The sequence below is a fragment of the Diplotaxodon limnothrissa genome, linkage group LG12 (genome assembly GCF_057381915.1).
Source record: "Diplotaxodon limnothrissa isolate DT_005_m linkage group LG12, D_limnothrissa_male_GT1.1, whole genome shotgun sequence".
NCBI lineage: Eukaryota > Metazoa > Chordata > Actinopteri > Cichliformes > Cichlidae > Diplotaxodon > Diplotaxodon limnothrissa.
This window is the reverse complement of record NC_140607.1, coordinates 9,387,817-9,410,355: the sequence shown is the minus strand read 5'-3', so window position 1 is coordinate 9,410,355 and position 22,539 is coordinate 9,387,817. Positions and strand designations below refer to the sequence as shown.

Below are 22,539 nucleotides of genomic sequence, written 5' to 3'. Positions count from 1 at the left end.
CTTTTATAATAATAAATAGGTTTGAACGTCACGGGAGTGCGCATTGTGCTGCCTGCAGTTACTCTTCCGGCCACATGGTTTGCTTTTGGTAGCACCCTCAGTAAACTCAAAATGATACTTTCTACTAGAAAATGGCATTATATAATAATAAACACAGAATACCACATTATTAGATTATAAAAAGAAAACAGTAAGAAAGAAGTTAGCTATAGGACATCATCTTTCATTGAGCACAATGGCTGACTAGCTGCTAATAAGCTAGCACAGGCTCCGAGTACACTCAAAAAAATAACTCTTTAAATGAACATAAAAAAATCATGGAAAGAATTTCCACGTGATTAAATTGCTTTATTTTAGCACCATGCAATTCTGTTACTCCAACTTAATCCACTCAAGTTGGACCAACTTAATTAAAGATTGATGAATCAACGTATTTACTGCATTTTGATCCAATATATTTTAATAGTGTTGATCCAACTTAAAGATTTTTGTTCAAACTCAATTCAGTAGGTTTTCTCCAACTAATTTACTAAATTTGGTCCCAGCTTAAGTTAATTGAGTTGAACCAACTCATACAAATTAAGTTATTCCAACACAAGTCTTTAATGTTAATAGAAAGCAATTTAATCACGTGGAAATTCTTTCCATGATTATTTTAAGTTAATTTAAAGAGTAATTTTTTGGAGCATTTAACAAAGTCTAGAGTCTCGTTAACATACATTTCACTATTACATCTAAAAGGTAAATAAAAATTTGTCATACACATCTTTTTGTTTTCTCCAATTTATTGTATTTATAGCAAATTTCACATAACATGTGAAGAATACATCGAATGCAAGTTATATCACAGAAAAAAAGTAGTGGAGATGGTGGAAACTTAACCTGTTCAAACCATTTTTTAACTACAATGAACGGCTGAATCAAGTGATTTTGAAGGTCAAAGAGATGCACTTTCAAAAAAAACAAATATCACCAATTTTGTGTATCTCAAAATGAATAAAAAATGCATTGTATCATCTGTCTGCAGTTCTTTCTGGTGCATGTTCCAGATACATGGTGTAGCTGTTGTATTGGCAACATTTCTCAACGAGAAAGAAGCGTTTTGAGAACCTGTACTTTGTTGGATAGTTTGTGTGCATCCAACTCCATAAGAATCTTCTGCAGAACCTCAAAGGTGTACCTGAGTTCCGGAGGGTAGCTCAGGTTCAGTGAGTAGACCAGACCAAGCAACATTGCCACTGCAAAAGCTACACTGCCCAACTCACCCATCACTTCCACCCCCTCTAGAACAATCATAACATCCTGAGGGTCATCGCCAGGCTCCGCACCCTCTGATCGAATGACACAGATTCCAAAGACTGTCTCTGCTATGGCAGTGGCGATGCTTTTATCAACGTTCTGTGACAATTTAAAAAAAAGAGAGAGAGAGATAATTAATGTAAAATACCTAAAAGCTTTATTAACTGAAACTTTATAATAATGTAAATGTAATCAAAAATGACTGCCTGATATTTTTTCTGACTCAAGACAATCTAATTCAATACCTCAACAAAGTCCTGTCTTTTAAGATATTGAGTTAGGGGTGGCTGTGGCTTAGGAGGTAGAGCAAGTTGTGTACTGGATTAATCCTTGGGTTCTCCAGTCTGAATACCAGAACTAACCATGGGTAAGTTTAAGTTACTAAACCCTAAGTTGCTCCTGATACACTCATCAAAGTGTGAATGCTACATAGAAATACTTGTATGAATGTGTGCGTGAATGGGTGAATCATTATATGATATTAGTTCTGTGATGATATTATTTTATGAGGTTAGTATAAAACACTCAAGAATGGTGCGTGCAGTATCTAGTGAGAAAAATAAAGCCCTTACTTTTCCTATTTTTAAAAGGTAATTTTTAAAGCCACAAACTTCTTGCATGTAGCTTTTTATATGTAGTTTGAGCCTATCTTTGATCATCTCCTTAGATAAGGATAACTGCAAATTAACATACCAGGTAATCCTTCACCAGCTTCTCTGGATCTTCATTCAGGTACACGCAAAGACCTTTGAGGATGCATTCTCTTCTGACTTCAACAGCAGCAGTCTTAATACACAGAGGGAAAATACATAAATTACACAAATATACTCTATCTCACTCTCCACACATAGATATACACACACACACATATATATATAACACACATATATAACATACACATATCTAGCAGTGGGGTTAAAGAACATTTTGTGAGAAATTTAGAGGCTATTGTTCTGCAATCTTTACCCCTTTGGAATAGAATAGTCTTTATGCATTTTAGACAAATCTGTCATTGTAATATTATTTATTACTTTGTCTATGAGTTTAATCATGCCATACCATCCCCAATTCAAGAAAGTTTGGATGATGTGTAAATGTACATACAATCAGAAGGCAATGATTTCCTAGTCTCAAAACTACATGTCACTTACAAATAAACATATAAAATTTTTAATCTGGGAAAATTTGATAATTTTTAAGAAAAATATTAGCTCATATTGAATTTGATGAACTGGCCTGCCAGCTCTCCAGACCTCTGACCACCCCCATAACATTTGAATGAGATTACATTCTTCTCCCAAAAGTCGAGCAACAGAGGCCTATACTATGAAGCGAGTTCAACATACCCAGGGTATCTTTCCCTTATCTGGATTAACACTGGTGATCAGGATATGCACTCACACGAAGTTGGTTATGAACTCGTTAACTTAACCTAGGATTTCCCCGGCTTGTTTCCATAAAAAGGGTGGTGTTAGCTAGGGCTGGGCGATATATCGAGTTCTTTAAAAATATCGATATATCTTCATACGAGATATAAGATGTGACAATATCGTTTATATCGATAAAGTCTATGTTACGTTATAATTATATTTGTGGAGCCGCAGGTTTGCCTCTCTTTCGTCCACTTTTGTCTCTATGCAACGTTACTCGGCCTCGCCTCTCCTTCACTGAACACAACTTCCCCTCCCCCATAGCTTCACCTGCAGGCAATGACAAGATGAAAGCGGAAAATCTCCGTTAGCGAGTTACCGCGAATCGCCCCGTGCGTGGGGCTGGACGGCGTCAACGTGTTAGCGAGCTAACCGCGCTAACGACATGCATGGCCTAAAATCCTTTCATTTTCTCAAAAATCGACAGTGTATGAATGTATGTATGAATTCTGGTTGTGCTTACTGACCGCGAACCGATTTTATGTGGTACACAGCGCTCAGCAATCTGTCAAAAAATGTTTTAATATGACTTTGCTAAGCTACGGAGCTGCACCGCTTGATGGATTGTCGGAGGATTACGGCTACCGGGGAGGAGTCTCGCGGAGTAATACGTACTGTGCTTCAACGTAATATTACCGTACTGTGTGTGTATAAGGACCACAAATGGCACCTGTTCAGAGACGTGGTGCAGCTGTGAAATCTGTCTCTTTGTTATTATGCTCAGATAATTTATTTTTGAGTAATTTCTTCATGTACATCTACGCTGTATGTAAATAAAAGTGCCCGTGTGACATCTGGGACACAGTGTGACTAAGAACTCTCTTTTTGTTCTTAACTTATGGCTTTAAAAAAATATCGAGATATATATCCTTTATCGCCATCCAGCTAAAAAATATCGAGATATGAATTTTGGGTCATATCGCTCAGCCCTAGTGTTAGCAATATCTAACCAATCTAAAGGAGCGTTTCACGGGTCATATGACTCTTCTTCCATGAAATAATCCCTACAAGTGTACTCTAGGGACGTTATCAGATAGGGATTAACAATCTATAAAGAAGACTAAAATATAACAGTAAAAAACACCCATGCTGTTTAGGGACTAGTGATGAATGGTGCAGCAAATGTTGAATCTGATGTTTTAATAAACAGAGCAGTAAAATAAACATTGTAGTTCCAGTAAATTATTTGCTTAAAGTGCTGTTGTTTATTTGTAAGGTGATATCAGCACATTAGGGTCTGACAATTTAATCTGGGCTCACTTGAACACTAAAGGTTATCACGCAGCCTGATAAAGGAAACATGGAAATCACATTAGCTTGTCTCCATATCAAAGTGAAATTAATGTCACTGAACAGATATTTAAGGTGAATTACAAATTTAACTGGTTAGTTCAGCTGCAGTTTAAGGAGAATAAAAATGACTCAGCAGCAGATTAGAATCAAGTACAAAAACATTTACAAATGTTTCTAACTCACCAAATTTCTATGTTTATTTGTAAGTAAAAGATGGTTTTGAAATGCAAATCACTGCATTTTGGTTTTAGTTACACTTTACACAATATCCAAACTTTCTTCAATTGGGCTTGTATAAATATATCTTGTCATACCTGGGTTGCAGGTGCCATGATGGTCTTAATGTTTCTCCCTTGCATTCCACCCTTCTTGGCATATATCTTCATAAAGTTTGCCGAATAACTATCCAGCTGGGAGAAGAACTTAGACTGCAAATGGATTGTTGTAATCCTCTTGAATTCTGCACTCACCTGCAAAAGGCAGAATAATAATCCAACAGACAAAACTAATAATAAGAATACATTTATAACTGAGATTTACACAGCACCTTTAAAAAAAAACCAGGATACTTAACAAAGGCAAATACAACCACAAATAATTAACAGAGGATTGTGTTGTCATTATTCAGTCCACTTAAAATTGAGTCAAGTCTGTTCAATACATGTGAATGCATAATCCATTAATTTCTTGTATATTAGGTTCCTGCATTCATATTTGTAGCTGAGCTAACACAGGCTGCTTTAGCTGACCTTCAGTAAATCCCATGTGGTCACAAGTTACTTTTATATAATAATCCAATGGAAGCAAAATATTGCTGTTGTTTTAAACCCATTCAATTACCTCACACACATGGAAGAGAGCTGGCCACCTCATTTTGAAATCAGCAATCATCGGTGCTTCACGTACTACCTCTTGCCTTCTGAGAGCAAAGGTCTTCTCCATCATTGCAGCCACCCTGTGGTCATTGTTTTTTTTCTTAACTTCTGACAGGAGGTCCACTCTGATTTCTTCCAGTGTCTCTGCAGTTTCACCAGCTGGATAAGTGGGGCAGTAATTCACTTCAGCTTTTTTTGGCTTCTTCACGCCATACGCAGGAGTACATTTGCCATCAGGTTTATGTTTTAAGGAATTCACAGTAACTTCAGGGCAACCAAGCCGTCTAAGCTTAGTTCGGTAGTTAGCAAGTTTATACTTCAAGCTTGTTTTCCATCCGCCATATCCAGTGACTGAACCAGGCTCTTTCAAACATGGATGGGTTGTTACAAGAGCTTCTGCGACCTCATCAAACTCCCTGTCAGAGAGGTAGACCTTGTACTGAACAATTGTTTCAGCTAAACCATCAAGAATGGCAGACTTAATTTTATGATCAGGATTCAACAAAGCTCCAGTTTCTTTGAAAGTAGCATTGGCCCTGTCCAGCTGTAGTTGAGTATCATAAGAGAACCGGGGAATGGGGAAGACATCGGGCCATGCAGTGGCTCTTGAGGACGTAGATTCAGGAGAAGACAATATATCTGTATCAAATGAGTTCCCAGGAGATGAAATGGATGAGGAGTCATCTAGAGTGCGGGAAGTGGCAGCAGGTGAGTAAAGAGGGATCAGTGGCTCACCAGGCTCGACAGGTGCAACTGAGCTAAAGATGATCTTGATGGTACTTTTGTCCTGGATGTCCGACATTGACTCCAAGTTGGTGAATTCATTCCCAAATTCTGCATCCATGAACTGAAGTCTGAAGTCCCCATTAACTCCACACTGTCCCTTTATCTGCTGAACTAGCTCACTGACAGACTCTGGCATCCCATTTGGAAGGATCAATCTCCGGGAATCATTTTCGGAGAAAATGATTCTGAGTTTCACCATTGCAGCCATTTCACAACAGCCTAAAAGAGGAAATTAAGACAACGTTAACCATTTCAACAAGGGTAAATCTGATTTCAACAAAGCAATTCGATAAAGGTGTGGCAGGCTATGTCCATTAAAACTGATATAAATAAAATAATGCCACATTAATTGTCAATACATTTTAGATTTATTAGACTGCCTGTCATAAAAATGAGTTCATTCCTGTAATTGGGACTCTTTCCTTTTCAGTGAGTTCAACATTTTACCATGTTGAACAGGGATGAAGAATTTCAAAATGAATTATTCACATTTTTATAATCAAATTTAAACTGGAATTCTCTCAGGAGTAAAATTAATAAAGCATAACATTCTCTTCAGAAATTAAAATAAATAATTGTAACTTGGCATCTTAATAATAATTTGCTTTACCATTTATTTCTAGTTCTAGTTCTGTAAGATAATATATTGAAAATTAAATGCATAACAACATTAATTGTACTATAGCAATAAAAATATTTAGATTATAGAGCTTATACAGATTATACAGCTATGGCCTACACCGAATATTGGCTGATGATTTAATAACTATGTTAAGCACTGTGTGAGTGTGTGTGAGAGAGAGAGAGAGAGAGAGAGAGAGAGAGAGAGAGAGACAGAGCGAGACACACACACACACACACACACACACACACACACACACACACACACACACACACACACACACACACACACAAAGACAGAGAGAAAGAGAAGATATTATGACAAACTAATAGTGACTAAAATGATATATACATTATTATACATGCAAAAGATAACAAACCTTATATTACATGTATGTGTCTTTTTAATGTCACCAGTCTTAGAGGCCCAACAAAGTAGTCTGCCAAAGGGTATTCATCGGCAAGTTCACCAAGTTCAATCAACACAGTCTCTCTGCTTGGACATGCAGTCAGCTCAAAGGCTCTGAAATGTTCCCTGTACCAGCCAGAAAGCCTTCTCACTATGAAACACAAGCTCTCCTGAACAATACAAATCTGAACAATCTCTCCAAAATCAGGCAGTCCGCCTGTACACCCATGAGCAACTATCATCCCATTTCTAAAAGTTACACCTTTGCTTGACACACACTTTGCAAGGTGGACTTCAGATGTACCAGGGAATTTCTGTGCAATAGTCTGAGCCATTTCTTCTTTCAAAACATCAACAGGAACTGTTGAGACATTTGTGACCTGTAGAGGATTTTTTTTCAATACTAGATGACCTCAAGTGATATGAAATCATGAGCTGATGCTTAGTGGCTAGCGAAAGGGGCACATTTTTAAAGCAATTGGTGTGGCGCACAACCTGCTTAAAATAACTGTGCTTGGCTTCAAAACGCATTGTCCAGAATCCTACAAGAGGCCCAAACATCCTTATCAGATGAGGATAGTGCTCTAAGTAATGATGTTTTGGGAGCAGATGCACACCAGGGAAGAGTTCTTGGTGCTTTTGTCTGTGCTCTGAAATTTTTGCCTGAAGATAAGCAATGGACTCATCTGTGTCTTTCAAGTCCATCAGTATTTGCCATGCCATTTCACCCTCTGGAACCAGATGCCCAATTATGAATGGGAGCAGTCTTAACAGAGCCCAATTTTCATGGGCATTCCCACCTATTGTTGGCTTAGTTGAAAATGTGTGTGTGATCACATGTGGCCTATTTGTCTTGTCAGCCCATTTGTACGGAAAATGCAGGATGGATTTGTTGAGGGTTTCAAGATTAAAATATTTATTGGATATCAGCGATGCCAAACAGCGTCCAAGCTCCACCGGCACTATGCCCTCAAAAAGATCATGCATAATATCTGGAGGATAACCTGTGTGAACATTGAAGTGGGCAATATTTTCACTGATAACACAAGGCCTTTTCACTCCAAAACAGCTCGTACCAGTCTCATGAGCTAATTTTACATGAGAGTCATGGAGTTCTTTAGTCCTGAGTGTAAATGCACCTGATTTTACCTCTTTTGTTTGGATTTCTGTTCTGGTTCCTGTGCAAAATCGGCAAATGTACCCACTAGAAAAGCTCTCAGTAAAACCAGCAATACTGTGAGCCCCCAGATTATCTGCTACAACAACCTGAATTGTGCCTTTAAGACATCTGCCTAGTAATGGAATGAAAATTCCCTCTTGCTCCAGAGTCTTCACATCTTGAAGAAGAGGTTGCATGACACGGCAATAACCAAATTTCTTCACATCATCAGTTTTACACAAGACTGCCAAGTAAATTGATGATAGTGATGAATGTGAGCCTATAGGCAAATTACTCACAGTCCAGTAGATGCCACAAAGCTTATGTTTCCTGCGAGAGGTACCCAAAGGATTGCAAATCTCAAAATCATCTATGTATAAACACAGTAAAATTCTCATCTCATCCCCTGACAAAAAACTGTTTTGCTTGAAGTATGAACCATCCTGAGAAGAGTTGTAAGTATGGTGTTCACTAGTCCCCCTATTTTGGGCCTTGTGATTTTCAACTAACCTGTCCACAACACCTTTCCTGACAAAGAGCTGCTGCAAAGACTAAAGTACAGGCACGTACTGAAAACTCCTTTTTTCCTTGGCATCAAGAATGTACTCAATGGGTTCTACAGTGTTAAAGCTTTCTTTATAATACTGGTTGCGGATGTAAGTTGAGCTCAGGGGTCCCCCCTTCTCGATTGCTTTGAGCAACGGGTTAGATACACAGATAGCAGTGGCTACCTCTTCTAACATGGACCTTTCAGTTGTGACACTGTGTTTCTGAAACACCCTTTCTAGAATTTCAATCGAGAGGGGCAGTGTTGCTGAACTTAAGTAGTGCAGTTCTTCTAAGAACTCATCAATTTTTGTGCCTGGCACATGTGCAAAATGCTCCAACTTGAGCAACACTGCGGCAAAATTTTTCTCAATTACTTCAGGCAAGTTCTTAGCTACATCTGAACCGCTACTTGAACATGCACTGTCTGCTGAAACTGCAGACACTTGATTACCTGCATCTTCCTCAGGATTATAAGAGGATCCTTGTGAAACTTGTGTGATTTTAACTACACCGGGCTTGAAATCTTTGAATGTATGTGGGGTGTGTTTCCTGTTCTTGTGAGAATGAAATGTTCCATATATATTTGTGTGAAAAGTACAACTTTCAAACATACAAGTAACGGTTTCACTACTTTTCAGATGAGTGCCAATGTGTAAAAAATAAGACTTCTCTGTTGGAAGATTGCTACAGGTGCACAAATGACAACTGTATGTTGATAATTGCTGCAACCTCTGGGTGTTTGTACAAAGCATTAAATGTCTTAAAAGTACATGGGCAGTCTATGTGTGGGCATGGGTAACGTGGCATGTGCCGGTGCTGAAGTCTAAAATGTTTTAGTAGCTCATATCTACTACACTCAAAAAAATCAACTAGGGCATGTGTTTGATTAACAAAGTAGTAATATGTTTACATCACATGAAGAAATCATTTTTATGCTCATTAAATGATTCATTCTTTTTTGTTGAATATAAATCAAAGAAAACTTTGATGAGTTAAATTCGTTCATGGCAATCCAATGAGAATGAGGTCCATCAAACCAACGACTCTGATAGCGTCATGTATTGCGCATGCTCCACGCCCACCGGATGCGGAAAGGTCCGTTGAGAAGTTAACGAGTGCACGTGGAGTTACTTCTTTGGCATACCTGATAGTGAGGTAAGTAATATTTCTTGATATATTTATTTAGGTTAGTGGTGTGAGAGATAAATACTAGTAGTTAAAATTTTTTACCTGTGTAGTGTGGAGATTTAGAGGACTTTTATATATAGCAGGGAGGTTGTAGACCCAAACATTTTTCAAATGTAAGTCGGTGAATTTGATTTTTTTTTTAAAAACTTAACCGGAGTCGCTAATTGTTGCAACAGAGCAAAAACTGATGAGGTTATTTTGGTAAGTTCGTTTTTTTTTTTTTTGTTTCTGTCAATTTTGAATGAGGTGTGTTTCATGGTTATCTGCGTGGGTAGGACTGTTTTTCTTCTCTGGAGTTAGCTAACTTTGAAGAGCGGGAAAGCCGCGTAGAGCCGTAACGTCTTCGCATATAGCTCCGTGAATGACAGGTTACTTTCTGCTTAACCGGAGTTGGTGATTGTTGGTAGTAGTGGTAAGACTGACCGACATGGTTTGGGTGATTTTATGAGTGTTTTATGATGCTCTATCTAAAATTCCTGTTTTTGTCAGTGGAGTTTAGTCGCGGGCAACCGCATTAACTGGATTGATGAAAGGTTTAATTCAACTAAACCAGCGTTTAGGGGAGTTAATAACAAGGAGTAAGATAAAATCTGTCACAATAATTGCATGTGCATTTTCTTTTTTTGTAATATATTCACTTAGTTTTCGAATTCAGAATGATTTAGGTGGATAATTGTTCGGGTTATAGTTTCTCTGGTGCTCTGCATTAAGGCTGACTAACGGTGCGTTCACACCGAACGCGATAGACGCCCCTAGCTGATCGCGTGCACATTTGCACCTCGAAGCGCGCCCAGCATGAACTGGTCGAGCTTTAAGATATGCAATTTTCACGCGTATGAAGAAGAGATCTGGGAGGAAGTAGTGCCAGACGGTATGTTATTAAAATGGCAGCTGTCAATCTAGCGTTTGAAGAAAGAGTCTCCCTTCTCTATTTGCTGTGGAGAGCAGAGCAGTGCGTAAAGGACGTCCTCACGGTACCTGGGTCCATCAGGTCTTCCACAAGCGTGAGCAGTTTGGTGAGTTTCACCACTTGCTCCAGAAACTGCGTCTGGATGACGGCCGCTTTCAGCTGTACCACCTTCTGTCCCTTGCCGAGTTTGAGGAGCTGCTGTCCCGCAGATTTTACCAGCTCGAGCGGTAGACGTGATAAGCGCGAATGCACAAAATGCACCACACAAACTGCAGCGCGTATTTTACTTCGCGCTTCAAAGGCGTCAGTCGTGTGAATTAGGCAGAAAAGCGTTTTCTCAATGCAACTCTGCTTCCGAAGTTTAGCTGGACCCCCAGTCGTGCTTCATCGTGCTCCTCCATTGACTTTATATGTAAACCTGAAGCTCTGGTCGCGTCTATCGCGTTCGGTGTGTACGCACCGTAACAGTCTTCACATTTCACAGTATGTAGATATTAACACAAATTTGTCAGAGTAATAACTTTGTTTTAATTAATTTCTCTCCCCAGAAATACATCACGAAGGTGTTGGTAAATTCACTAAAGGACAAGGCCCAAGACAAAAGTCAGGCAGCATTGAATGTGAAAAAGCCTAGAAGAGCAGAAGTCAATTACTGTCCGCAGTCTCCAAAAGGAGAAACCACTGACAGCCTGGAAAAAGAGAGAATTGCACTGCTTTCAGAGGTTCAGAAGAGAAACAATGACAATATAGTGACAATGAAAATGCAGAAGACTTTTTCGTACAGAAGGCAAGAAGTTATTCAAGGACAGCCCTTCATTGCAGATTTTAAAAGCAGATGGCCAGCTCTGTTCACCGAGAAAGAGGTGCATGTCCTATATGTCTAGCTTTATGTCGCAAGAGTGTGTTTATGGTTGACCAGTTATTTCTTGCTTCACTAATATTGACATAACATAGTGATAAAACAGCTAATAATTCCTGGTATGTCCTTCCTCTGGTGCATATTATAAGTGCATTGTTCATGTTTTTCAGATTGACACGGAATTCCTGCACATATCGACAGTACCGCTGCTATCTAGATTCTTTTATGAGCTAGACTTGTACACTCCACGCATGATGGAGCTCTTTCGAGGCAAAGGTGGGGTGGCTGGCAGAAAAATGAGACACATCATGGTGGCCATCTCCAAGGTGGGTTAGATCTGTGCTTAAGAACTTTTTATGCCCATAATCTGGCAATTTTATGAGCAAAGATATCTATACATATGGTAGGCAAAAGTCCTAAGAGGTTTTCATATTTTATACAAATTATATAAGCATCAGTCTTATATTAATAAGTAATTGATAAAATCGTATGGTTAATTTTGATCAAAATGACCCCCCCCCCCCCCCCCCCCAAAAAAAAACAAAAAAAAAAACATTAGTGTTTAGTTGCCTCATTTTGTGTCTGATTTGGTTTGGACAGATGTTTCGAGGTGGCTGTAGCTCAGGTGGTAGAGCAGGTCAGCTACTAACCAGAAGCTTGGCGGTTTGGTCCCAAGCTCCTCCAGTCTGCATGCCAAATATCCTTGGGCAAGATACTAACCCCAAGTTGCTCACCGATGCATTCATCGGAGTGTGAATGTGTATGAATGTTAGACAGTAAGCAGTAAACCCGGTGGCACCAGTGTCCGGCAGCCTCGCCTCTGTCAGTGCGCCCCAGGGTGGCTGTGGCTACAATGTAGCTGCCATCACCAGTGTGTGAATGGGTGGATGACTGGATATGTAAAGTGCTTTGGGGTCCTTAGGGACCAGTAAAGTGCTATATAAATACAGGCTATTTAAACAGTTTCGAAAATGTGATTGGGTGAATGAATTGTTGTATAAAGGCAGCTTTGGGTGCTCAGAGTAGAAAAATGCTATATCAGAACCAGTCTATTTACCATGTGGCCTTTTGGACTCTTCCAAACTAAGTATTCCTTTTTCAAACTGCTGCCTAAAAGCTAAATATTGTCATTATGGATTCCCTTTTTTCTTAGGATGACACAATACATACAAGACGAGCATGCATCCTGAAGTCCTTGTGTGTCTACCTGAATGAAGACCATGAGAAACTTGTGAAGGAATATACGGTCAGTTACATTCACAAGTTGTTCTGTGTTATGTAATTTGCTCCAGGAGTTATGGGTAATTTCGATATATGAAATTGTGATTTTACAATTTTGCAATTGGTCCTTGTTTTGTTGAATTCCTTTTTTTTTTTCATATCTAGACTCAAACAAATGTATTATTATATTTTACGTCACAGAACACTGAGGCCAACACTGAAGCCATGCAACAAACTGTGATGGGAGTGTATGTCATACATCAGGAGGGTGCGGAGCCTGGAGATGACCCAGAGAACATCGGTGTCCTGATTGAAGGCGTGGAGGTTCTCACTGGTTTGAGGAGCATTGCAATTGCTTGTGCTCTGTTATTTGGACTGATATACTGTCTGAACCTAAGCTACCCACCGGAGCTCAAATGAACTTTTGAAGTCTTGCAAAAGATTATCATGAAGCTGGATGGACAGAGGTTGTCATCCAAGGCACAGTTCCTAAAAAAACAAACTAATGGGGTGAATGAGCTTGAAACAGACTCAGGCAAGCCAGATATTTCTTTTTTTCAAGGTTTCTGCAATGCAAATATGTGCTTACTGTTTTAAAGTTTAAAATTGTAAGTTATAAAATGTTCATATAAACTATGTGGTTTGCTCTGTGGCTATTATACAAAGATTGTTCGTTCATAACTTAAAGTCTTATACACTTGAAGTGTAAACACTGATTTTTGCCAGATGGCAATTGTTACAAAGGCAAATGCACACTGGTTTTCACAAATTGTTTGAGTGGAGCAGTTATGCTCAAAATTGAATGTTTTCTCCACACGTTAAATAGCATAAAGTCACTATTAATGGATACAGCCTTATTAAATGGAGGACTAATGTATGCAAGCAACATAGTAATGTTGAATGTTATGTCTGAGCTTTAAATTGTGTTAAAATTCATATTGTTGTTTGCAATGCATATTTTACTACATTTTACCAAAGTTGCTTTGGGGATAATATTTTTTTGTCTGCAAACTATTCAACAGACTTATTTCATTTTTATTATTAGGGTTAGGGTTATTTTATTGTATTTTTTCTTTCTGTCAGCATGTCTTGATCTGGAAGTTCTGTGGTCTTAGTATGAGATGGTTAAAGGGGAGAAAGCTAGGCTGAACTGGGATCCTGCCAACTGTTTTAAGAATGTTCAAGCAAAATAAAAGAGATGGTTTTGCAAGTTATCATTTATGTATGTTTCATTAATTTAATTTAAATTAATGTTTACATAAGCAATACAAACACTAACTGAAACATGATTGGTGTAAGTACTACAGACATAAATTACATTTGTTCATGTAACAAACAAATATTTTACTAGTTCATGTAACAAGACTACAGCAGGCGGTGCTGGACCAAGGCCAGGAAGATCGTGAAGGACCTCAGCCATCCCAACAACAGACTGTTCTCTCTGTTGAGGTCAGGAAAGCGATTCCGCTCCCTGAAGACCAACACAGAGAGACTGAGGAGGAGCTTCTTCCCGCAGGCGATACGGTCTCTCAATCACACCACCACACAGTACTGACCCACACATATGGTTCTTACACACACACTGGACTTTCTGGACTTTGGTTTTGCACAACACTGGTCACTATATTCTTCATTTCCGGTTAATACTTGTACAGCTGCTGTTATTGTGTATATATTTATTTAGATTTAGATTTCTTCATACATTCTTATATAGTTCTATATTGTGTATTGTGTATTTTGTTGTACAGTTATTTTATTTTAAACTTTAATTTATATATTTATCTTTATCTTATTCTTCCCAGTTAAATTTACCCTTCATTCTAATTTGTGTTGTACAATTATTTCATTTTTAACCTTAATTTATATTTTATTCCTTCCTAGTTAAATTTACCCTTTTTAATTTTTCATATTTATTTCCTTTCTTATTCATAGCCTTTTCCTTTTTTGTTTTCTTTAGGTCACGAGCAGTTGTCCAAGCATTTCACTACATATCGTACTGTGTATGACTGTGTACGTGACAAATAAAAATTTGAATTTGAATTTGATGTGCCAAAGTGTTTAAACAATATAACATGAATTTAAATTTATTTAATTAGACTAACTTGGTAAAAAAATGTTAACTGAATAAAAATCAAATTAATTGAATGTTAATGTTTAAATTATGTTACACTTACAAACATATTTAGTGTTGAAACAACACAATCAAGATGGATTGATATAACATGATTTGTTTAGATGGAATATAGGTGGCAAGATGAAATTAAGTTCATCCAATGAATTATTTTTTTGAGTGTAGGTAGAGATCCACTACACACCTTACAATGCCACATCCTTCACTCAAAGGTTAAATAAATAAACAACAGGCTAATCTTCATTTAAGTGAACCCTAAGTAATTAATGACTGGACTCAATCAATCACTAAGACCCTTTCAATGTTTTTAGCCCAACTACATTCAAATCACAAACTTGATAATGGCCAATGATCCCTTTCGACAATGGTCACTTATGGGGTTGGATGGCAGCTGCGTCCTGAAACAGATTAGATAAATCAGTCCCACAAATTTCAAATTAAAAATGATCACCTTACCTAAAATACCATTTCACAATTAAACATGTGTTATCTTAACAGGAGGGCACTGCAAGTCTCTAAGTTTATTAAGTAGACAAATATTTTATTTCAAAAAAATAAAAAAAACAGAAAAAATATCAGTTCATGTTTGGTCTTTCCTCCTCAGTGTACTAAAAACATATATCAATTGTTAAGTAAACTACTGTGGAACAATTGCAACTTACAAACTTACACATTTAATCAACCCACACATAAAATTTGTATTTATCACAACAGTTTCTGTGGTAGGGTCCAACTAGCTTATTTGCAGAGGTTAAGTTATAAGCAATATCTACATTTGAAGTAGCTATGTCTTTCATATTAGGCTTTTATACTTGTGCTAGCTTGACATTGTGCTATATTGTTGTACTAACGTGTTAGCTAGCGAAAATGGCATAAACAGACAGATTTAAAAAAAACAACAACAAAAAACAAATGTGAATAAATATCACTGAAAAGAATAGACAAACTAATGATATCTTTGCACAAAAAGTATTTTCATCTGGATGGATGAAGACAGATTCACTCTTACCTTTCCAAGATGACCGAGAAGCAAACCATGTGCTTTCCTCCCTCCTGTTGTTTAAAATCTCACGTGATCTTGTGATATCGCGAGTCTTTAAGGCAGCTAACCACTCTTGTTAGATTTTATCATGTCATATCAACAAGAATAAATTTAAGAGGTGCTAAGTTGGTAAATTTCATGTAGATCTTATATGATTTTATTACGTTCACCTTGGAAACATAAATTCATTGTGTTCAAATTACATGTTAGAGTCATGTAAATGCAATAACCACCAAATTTTACTTTTCTCCTCTAAAACAAGGCACTTTTGAAAAGACCTTGCTATATTGTCAAAAAAATAGTATTCAAGCAGAGAAGAGAATGGTAGCACCACCAAAAGTTCAAAAAACAACTGTTACAAGCTTCTATGATAAATAGCATTGCCATAGATTTAGCTGATAAAGAAATACACAATTGGATATATGAAAAAATAATATGTTACCTTACCTGAAGGTGTAGTTTTATCCAAAAAGTACAGAGAGGCCAAGAGCAGCTGCATTCATTTAGGTGATCCTGAAAGAGCGCAAAATTTTCAAAGAAGGCGGACCGTTGTGTAACTCAATAACTTTGTGTTCTTGTAACAAAGACTGCTTTGAGAGAAAATAATTTAGGTTCACCACACGAATAATAATTGCAGTAACGCTGGAGTGCTACATTTGCGTTGAGTGAGATTAAAAAAAATGTTTAAGCTTAAAGAGGGGCTTGAATTTATTTCTTTGAGTTTACAAATACTTAAGTGCAAAAATGTACTCCTCCTACCCCCAGTGCCCCAACAAACTCATTCATTTTGTGTTCAGAATCAGCCTCTGCTGGTTTAGAATAATTTTAGGTTTATACAAAGAAAATCAAATTAATTTGGTATTTTTTAATTACATTTATGAACAACTAACAAAATTTGTATGTGTTCTTTGAAAGAAGGACCTGAATCTGTTTTTTGAGTGTATACAGCTTGGAGTAAGACAACATGCATGAAGAGGATGATGTGGACAAAATACTCATTTGCCTAATAATTCTGCACTCCCTGTAGAATCTGCTAGAGCTATTTTTCAAGTTTGGGGGTTAAAGTTTCTATTACCACTTTGTACTTTACCTTCCACATCTGCTCTAGTTGTTCCGTCAGCCCCTAGTACTTCTTTGTTTTCTCACGCATCTTTTTCCTGATGTTCCTGTCTGCTCGGATTACCACATCTATCACAACTATGGTCTTCTGGTCCTTGGTTGGCCAGCAGCTGCTTGTTTGACAGGAGCTTGAGATCTGACAAGATATTAGCCTTGTTTTTCTCAACCATCTTTGGTGGTGTCTCCTATCAGGACTTGGGGATTTCTAATCCATATTTGGCACAGATGTTCATGCACAATATCCCAGCCACTTGGTTGTGCCTCTCAATGTATGTGTGAGCTTGCGTCTTACATTCTGCTACTACGTACTGTATGGGATAATCAACGAAGCACCTTTGTGCAGTCTGGGACTTGGCTTCTGTCAGCTGTGGTAGACTCCTGCCTCAATATATCTGGTGCTTATGGCCCATGGTTGTGTGTCTATGATCAGAGCTTCTGTAGTGTCCCGTAGGTCGGCCATTTGTATTTTTGGTTTCTTGAGGTCAACCACTTCATCTATCCATCAGCGGTACACCTCATGTAGGGGCTTGGTCGTATGTGATAGTTCCTCATCCCCATCAGTCTTCAGCTGCCGTCTTCCTGATGTATTTGTGGATGCTCCAGTTTCATGCTGGATTGCGGCTATGAAACTGACTATTCCTCGCCCCCCCCCCCACTACACACTTTTTACACTTTTTATACTTTTCTCAGACAGGCATGAACATTTTCACACTTTTCTCTCTCGCCTTGAGGCGACTTTTGTTGTGATTTGGCGCTATATAAATAAAATTGAATTGAATTGAATTGTTTAAACACTCGCTTCACACCACAAAGCTGCTAAGTTAGACTGAGTCACTCATGCAGGTGCAGTTAGGTTGTTGTTATGTTACTGAATGAATCTGGAGATGATCCAAATATTGAGGACTTTTTTCCTGTTTTTTTGAGGTCTGAGCCAACGTCTCAGTAACTGTTCTGTTAACATTTGATACTATGCTCTGTGTCTTTACTCACTAGTGTGTCTAGACTTTGTGGTTAGCCTGATTGCGCTACTGTACTTCTGGGCTCAGTTTTAGCTACCCATAAGGAGAACTGAGAAATAAAAGCTACAAATTAGCATGTGAGAGCCAAAATTCCCTAGCTGGGTTACTGTTTTAGTCCACTGAGGTATCATGATATTTTGTGTACAAACTGAATAATGAATACTGTTAGAGTCATTTGTTGGTTTTAATGCTATTTATATGCTTTGATTTTTATTAGTTATACCAGTTTCAACCACTACCACCACTCCCTGCAGCTACCTTGTTCACCTATAACATATCACAATCTTTGATCCACAAAATATATGTATCATGAAAATTTGGAACCATGACAGCTGTACTCTGAACATACATTGGTTTGTAAAGTAAATGTCAAACATCAGAGACAGAACAATGAGTAAAATATACTTTTGAGCCGACAACAGCTTAAGAATGTGATACTTCCTTCACTACTATCTTACACACACATGTTGAAATCTTGCATGCTGTGCTAAAAATGTGAGATAACATCAAGCAGAGGAGAAATAAGCAGTCACAGGACATCAGCAAATATAGACTCCGAACACAGTGTCTTCCTGCACAACTTCATATTGCCCTCACTTTGACAAATACTTTGCACTGTCACACATGCCATTGATCCGTGGTGAGATAAATCCGCATCCCATTGTTCTTGAACGCTTGAAGTCTCCCAAGAAATGAATACTCTATGCTCAAGTGCCTCTGCTGGCTCAGGCCATTCCCCAAATTGCTGCCATGGCTAATTCTGGATTCTTATGACAATTCAATATCTTTATGACGCTATGCATCAGCATCACTTTTAAGTTGTAAATACTGCTAAAATGTTTAATCACTCAGCTCAACCTGTGAAGCTCAGTAACCACTGTGATATCTCAGTTTTTTTCTATATGCCCCCAGATCTGGTGTCTGTTACTGTTAGACATCTTTACAAATGTTTTACACACAGCTTGCATTCAATGTAAGATTCCTAAGTTGGACGCTAATAGCAAAGGAAGTGCATTAATTAAACTAAATTTAGTTGTCTGTTTTCTGGATATTAGAAGGTTGCCACAAGCCTTGTTTTTTTTACCACCATTGCCATTAGTCATTCCCAGTTCTACCTCCTGTTGTTTATCATGTGACTACTATGGGTATGCCACTCTGAGAGAAATATTAAAGATACACATCAGCCAGGCCCTTTCCTCCCTTGTTTCTAGGCATAGCTAATTTTTTAAGACAAATTCAAGCTTTCTTATCTTTTCACAAAATGAGCCAAATACAATTTATCTCTTCGAAGAATAGCTGAAGGAGTTCAAGTGGTATAAGACAGTAGAGACAGCCAGGTTTTCTTCTCTTACAAACTGAAATATTGCGGCAGTATTTCTGTTTGGATTAGGACAAGCCTGTAATAATGACTTATGTATGTTATAGATTGGCTGTATGTGACATTATATCCGTTTACATATTAACTGTTCAGATTATAAAGACCTGAAAAACAAAGTCAATTACTATTATTTGTTCTTTTGTGAAAATAGCATAAGAACTCAACACCCTTCATCTCAAGTCCCTTTATATAATAAGATAAAGACCCAACAATATGAGATAGAGAACTCCAATGATCTCTATCTTCTATTGTGAGCACTTTGGAACTGAACAATTCTCTTTTAACAACAAGAGACCACCTGCAGAATTAAGGATCAAGGACATCAGGCCGCAGTCTACAGTGTGGATATGGACATTACATTTATTGCACAAAAGGGCGAGAACAAAATGGTAAAATGCAAAATGCATCCAGGACTAAAACAACTAGATTGCACTGCTAACACAATAACAAGAGAAACATATGTTTGTCCTCCTTAGGATAGGGATTTGTGTTCATTTGTGAGACTGTAGGCTCAGATTTATATTATTAAATGGTAATTATGTGACAGTGAGTTTCAGTTCATTTCACAGAGAAACGTGAATGTAATGTAATGAATAATGTAAAGAAGTACTTTTTCCTGGAAGTAATTAAGTAACAGAAGCCGCCAGCAGCCTAGGGCAATTGCATTGTAACTAAGGGAGGATTCAGGGTAACCTGATCCAGCCCTAACTATATGTTTTATCAAAGAAGAAGGTTTTAAACCCTAAAACTAGACACCCTCTCTATTTTGAAGCCCTAAAAGTAGAGAGGGTATCTATCTCCCAAATCCAACTGGGAGCTGGTTTCACAGAGGAGGGCCCTGAAAGCTGAAGGCTCTGCCTCCCATTCTACTTTTAAATACACAAGGAACGCAGAGCCTGGTGGAAGGTGACGGAGCGACGGTAAGTGACGAGTAAGGTAAGCGACCCATGTTGTAGGTGACGTCAGACGCCGGAGAATTGGCAGAAAAAAAGCAAATGGTAGCATAGAGTTTAACAAAGGTTTTTCAAGCTTCAGTATTACCAAATATACTAATCAATTGTCATATAACTAACAACATCTGTTTTATCATCTCTAACACCCTGGAGGACAACGGGGAGAGTTTAGACGCTCTCCAAGATTACATCGACCGCTGTTTTCAAGATTTAGTAATGAAGAAGGCCCAGAGTGCATCCTCCCCGGCCAAAATTGAGACGCCGTCATCGAAGAGATGTCGCCCGGCAGACTCCCCCGGTACAACATCGCCTGCCGGCAAAGACATCGCAGACATCCTGGAGTCAATCGACAAGCGATTGTCCAGTTTCGATGCGAGGCTGTCCCTGGTGGAGATTTTACACCGGGAATTTAAATCTCTGAGAGAATCCCTGGAATTCAGCCAGCAGCAGGTGGAAACGCTTGCCGCTGAAAATGCCACGCTACGGGAGTCGGTCAAATCTCTCACCGATAACGTGACCCAGCTAAACATTGAAAATAAAAAAATAAAAGAGTCCGTTATCGATCTACAAGCCCGTAGCATGAGAGATAATCTTGTGTTTTCTGGTATTCCAGAATCTGCCGGAGAGGACGCGGAGGCAACGGTGAAAAGCTTCATCAAAATCCACCTGAAGCTGCCGGAGGACACCGTAAAGAACATCGACTTCGATAGAGTACATCGCTTGGGGGGCGTGAGGTCGCGGACCGGGAGACCACGGCCTATTGTGGCCAAATTCGGTCAATTCAAACAGAAGGAACAGGTGAAGAGTCGCGGCAGAGAGCTGAAAGGAACGGACTTCAGCGTGAACGACCAGTTCCCCAAAGAGATCCTGGAACGACGCAAGGTCCTGTTCCCAGTTCGACGTAGCTTCATCCAGAAAGGCTCCCGTGCTGTCGTCGCCGTGGACCGGCTCTACGTGGACGGACAGCTCTACCGCGACCCCGGCACCACACCGTGGTTATATTGACTGCACTCCAGATAAGAACCCGCTACACTCTTTTCTTATTCATTCACACTTTCTCCTTTAACATGGGTTTAACCTAGTAATATCAATATGATGTCATAGCAGATATAACACCGTCACCCTCCGTCATTGCTTTAATTGGAATGTTTCCGTTTCGTTTCGTTTCTTTTTTTTTTTTTTTTTTTGTTGTTGCTCACAGTTCATGTGGTTTCTTTCTTTCTCTTGTCTTTCACTGCTGTGGTCACCTACTTCCCCACTCACCTACAAACAACACCCTCTATTTCTCCATATTTTCACACCACGATCACGCAAACACATCCGCTCAACGGCAGCATATTCACAACAGCCTCACAGCACGCACAGACTTGCAGGACACATAACACAAGCCACGCTTGTTCATATTAGTGAATATTCACACACATAGTCAGAGTCCTGGAGCCTCTCACCACACTTTTTTTTCCTCTCTCTCTTTCTATTTACAAACAAGGGATGTTTCCACATTTTCTCCACCTGTCTAAACGAAACACCCAGCGTACATCATTAGACATACACACACAATTATGGGCATGCTGAGGTTTGTCACATGGAATGTAAATGGAGCTGGCACCAGAGGAAAGAGGTTAAAGATATTTAACCAGCTTTAAAAACTACAGGCAGATGTTGTTTTATTACAAGAAACTCACAGACCTGTCACAGGTTTAAACGAACTTAAAACACCTGAGTTTCCTAACGTGTTTGCAGCCTGTTATAATTCTAGACAAAGGGGAGTAGCAATTTTAATACATAAAAATGTTAATTTTACAGTACTCGATACAGTTATAGATCCAGAGGGTAGATTTCTAATTATTAAACTATCAATATTGAACAAAAAACTATGTATTGTAAGTATATATGGTCCAAATGTTGATGAACCCTCATTCTTCCACGGATTTTTTAGTGCACTCTCTGAACACCTCGATTGCACACTCATTCTTGGCGGTGACCTCAACCTTGGACTAAATGAAGAAATGGATAGGCTCAACACAACAGGAACTCAGCGCAATTGGCAATCCACAAATATAATCAAACAGTATATGAGCGAGTTTGGCCTTCGCGATGCATGGTGCTCCCTTCACCCCAACAGTAAGGAATATACTTTTTTCTCGCATGTTCATCACTCTTACTCTCGTCTGGATTATTTTCTGGTCAGCAGCTCACTGCTGAGTGACATTTCAGACACTGAGATTCATCCTATAGCTGTCAGCGATCATGCTCCTGTATCTTTAACACTAATGCACAAGAATAATACTACGCCAA

General features: G+C 38.6%; 1 protein-coding gene and 1 pseudogene across 1 annotated transcript; one reads left to right on the top strand and one right to left on the bottom strand.

Annotated features, from left to right (window-relative positions):
- Positions 1 to 1,083: 1,083 nt before the first annotated feature.
- LOC146620852 (uncharacterized) lies at positions 1,084 to 4,967 on the bottom strand. Its single transcript, XM_085367906.1, has 4 exons — positions 4,863 to 4,967; positions 4,337 to 4,492; positions 1,993 to 2,085; positions 1,084 to 1,398 (listed from the first exon to the last, which is right to left on the bottom strand). The coding sequence occupies exons 1-4, from the start codon at positions 4,965 to 4,967 to the stop codon at positions 1,084 to 1,086; spliced, it is 669 nt and encodes a 222-aa protein (XP_085224032.1).
- Positions 4,968 to 11,204: 6,237 nt separating this feature from the next.
- LOC146620851 (uncharacterized) overlaps positions 11,205 to 22,539 on the top strand; it is a 35,020-nt pseudogene continuing 23,685 nt past the window's right edge.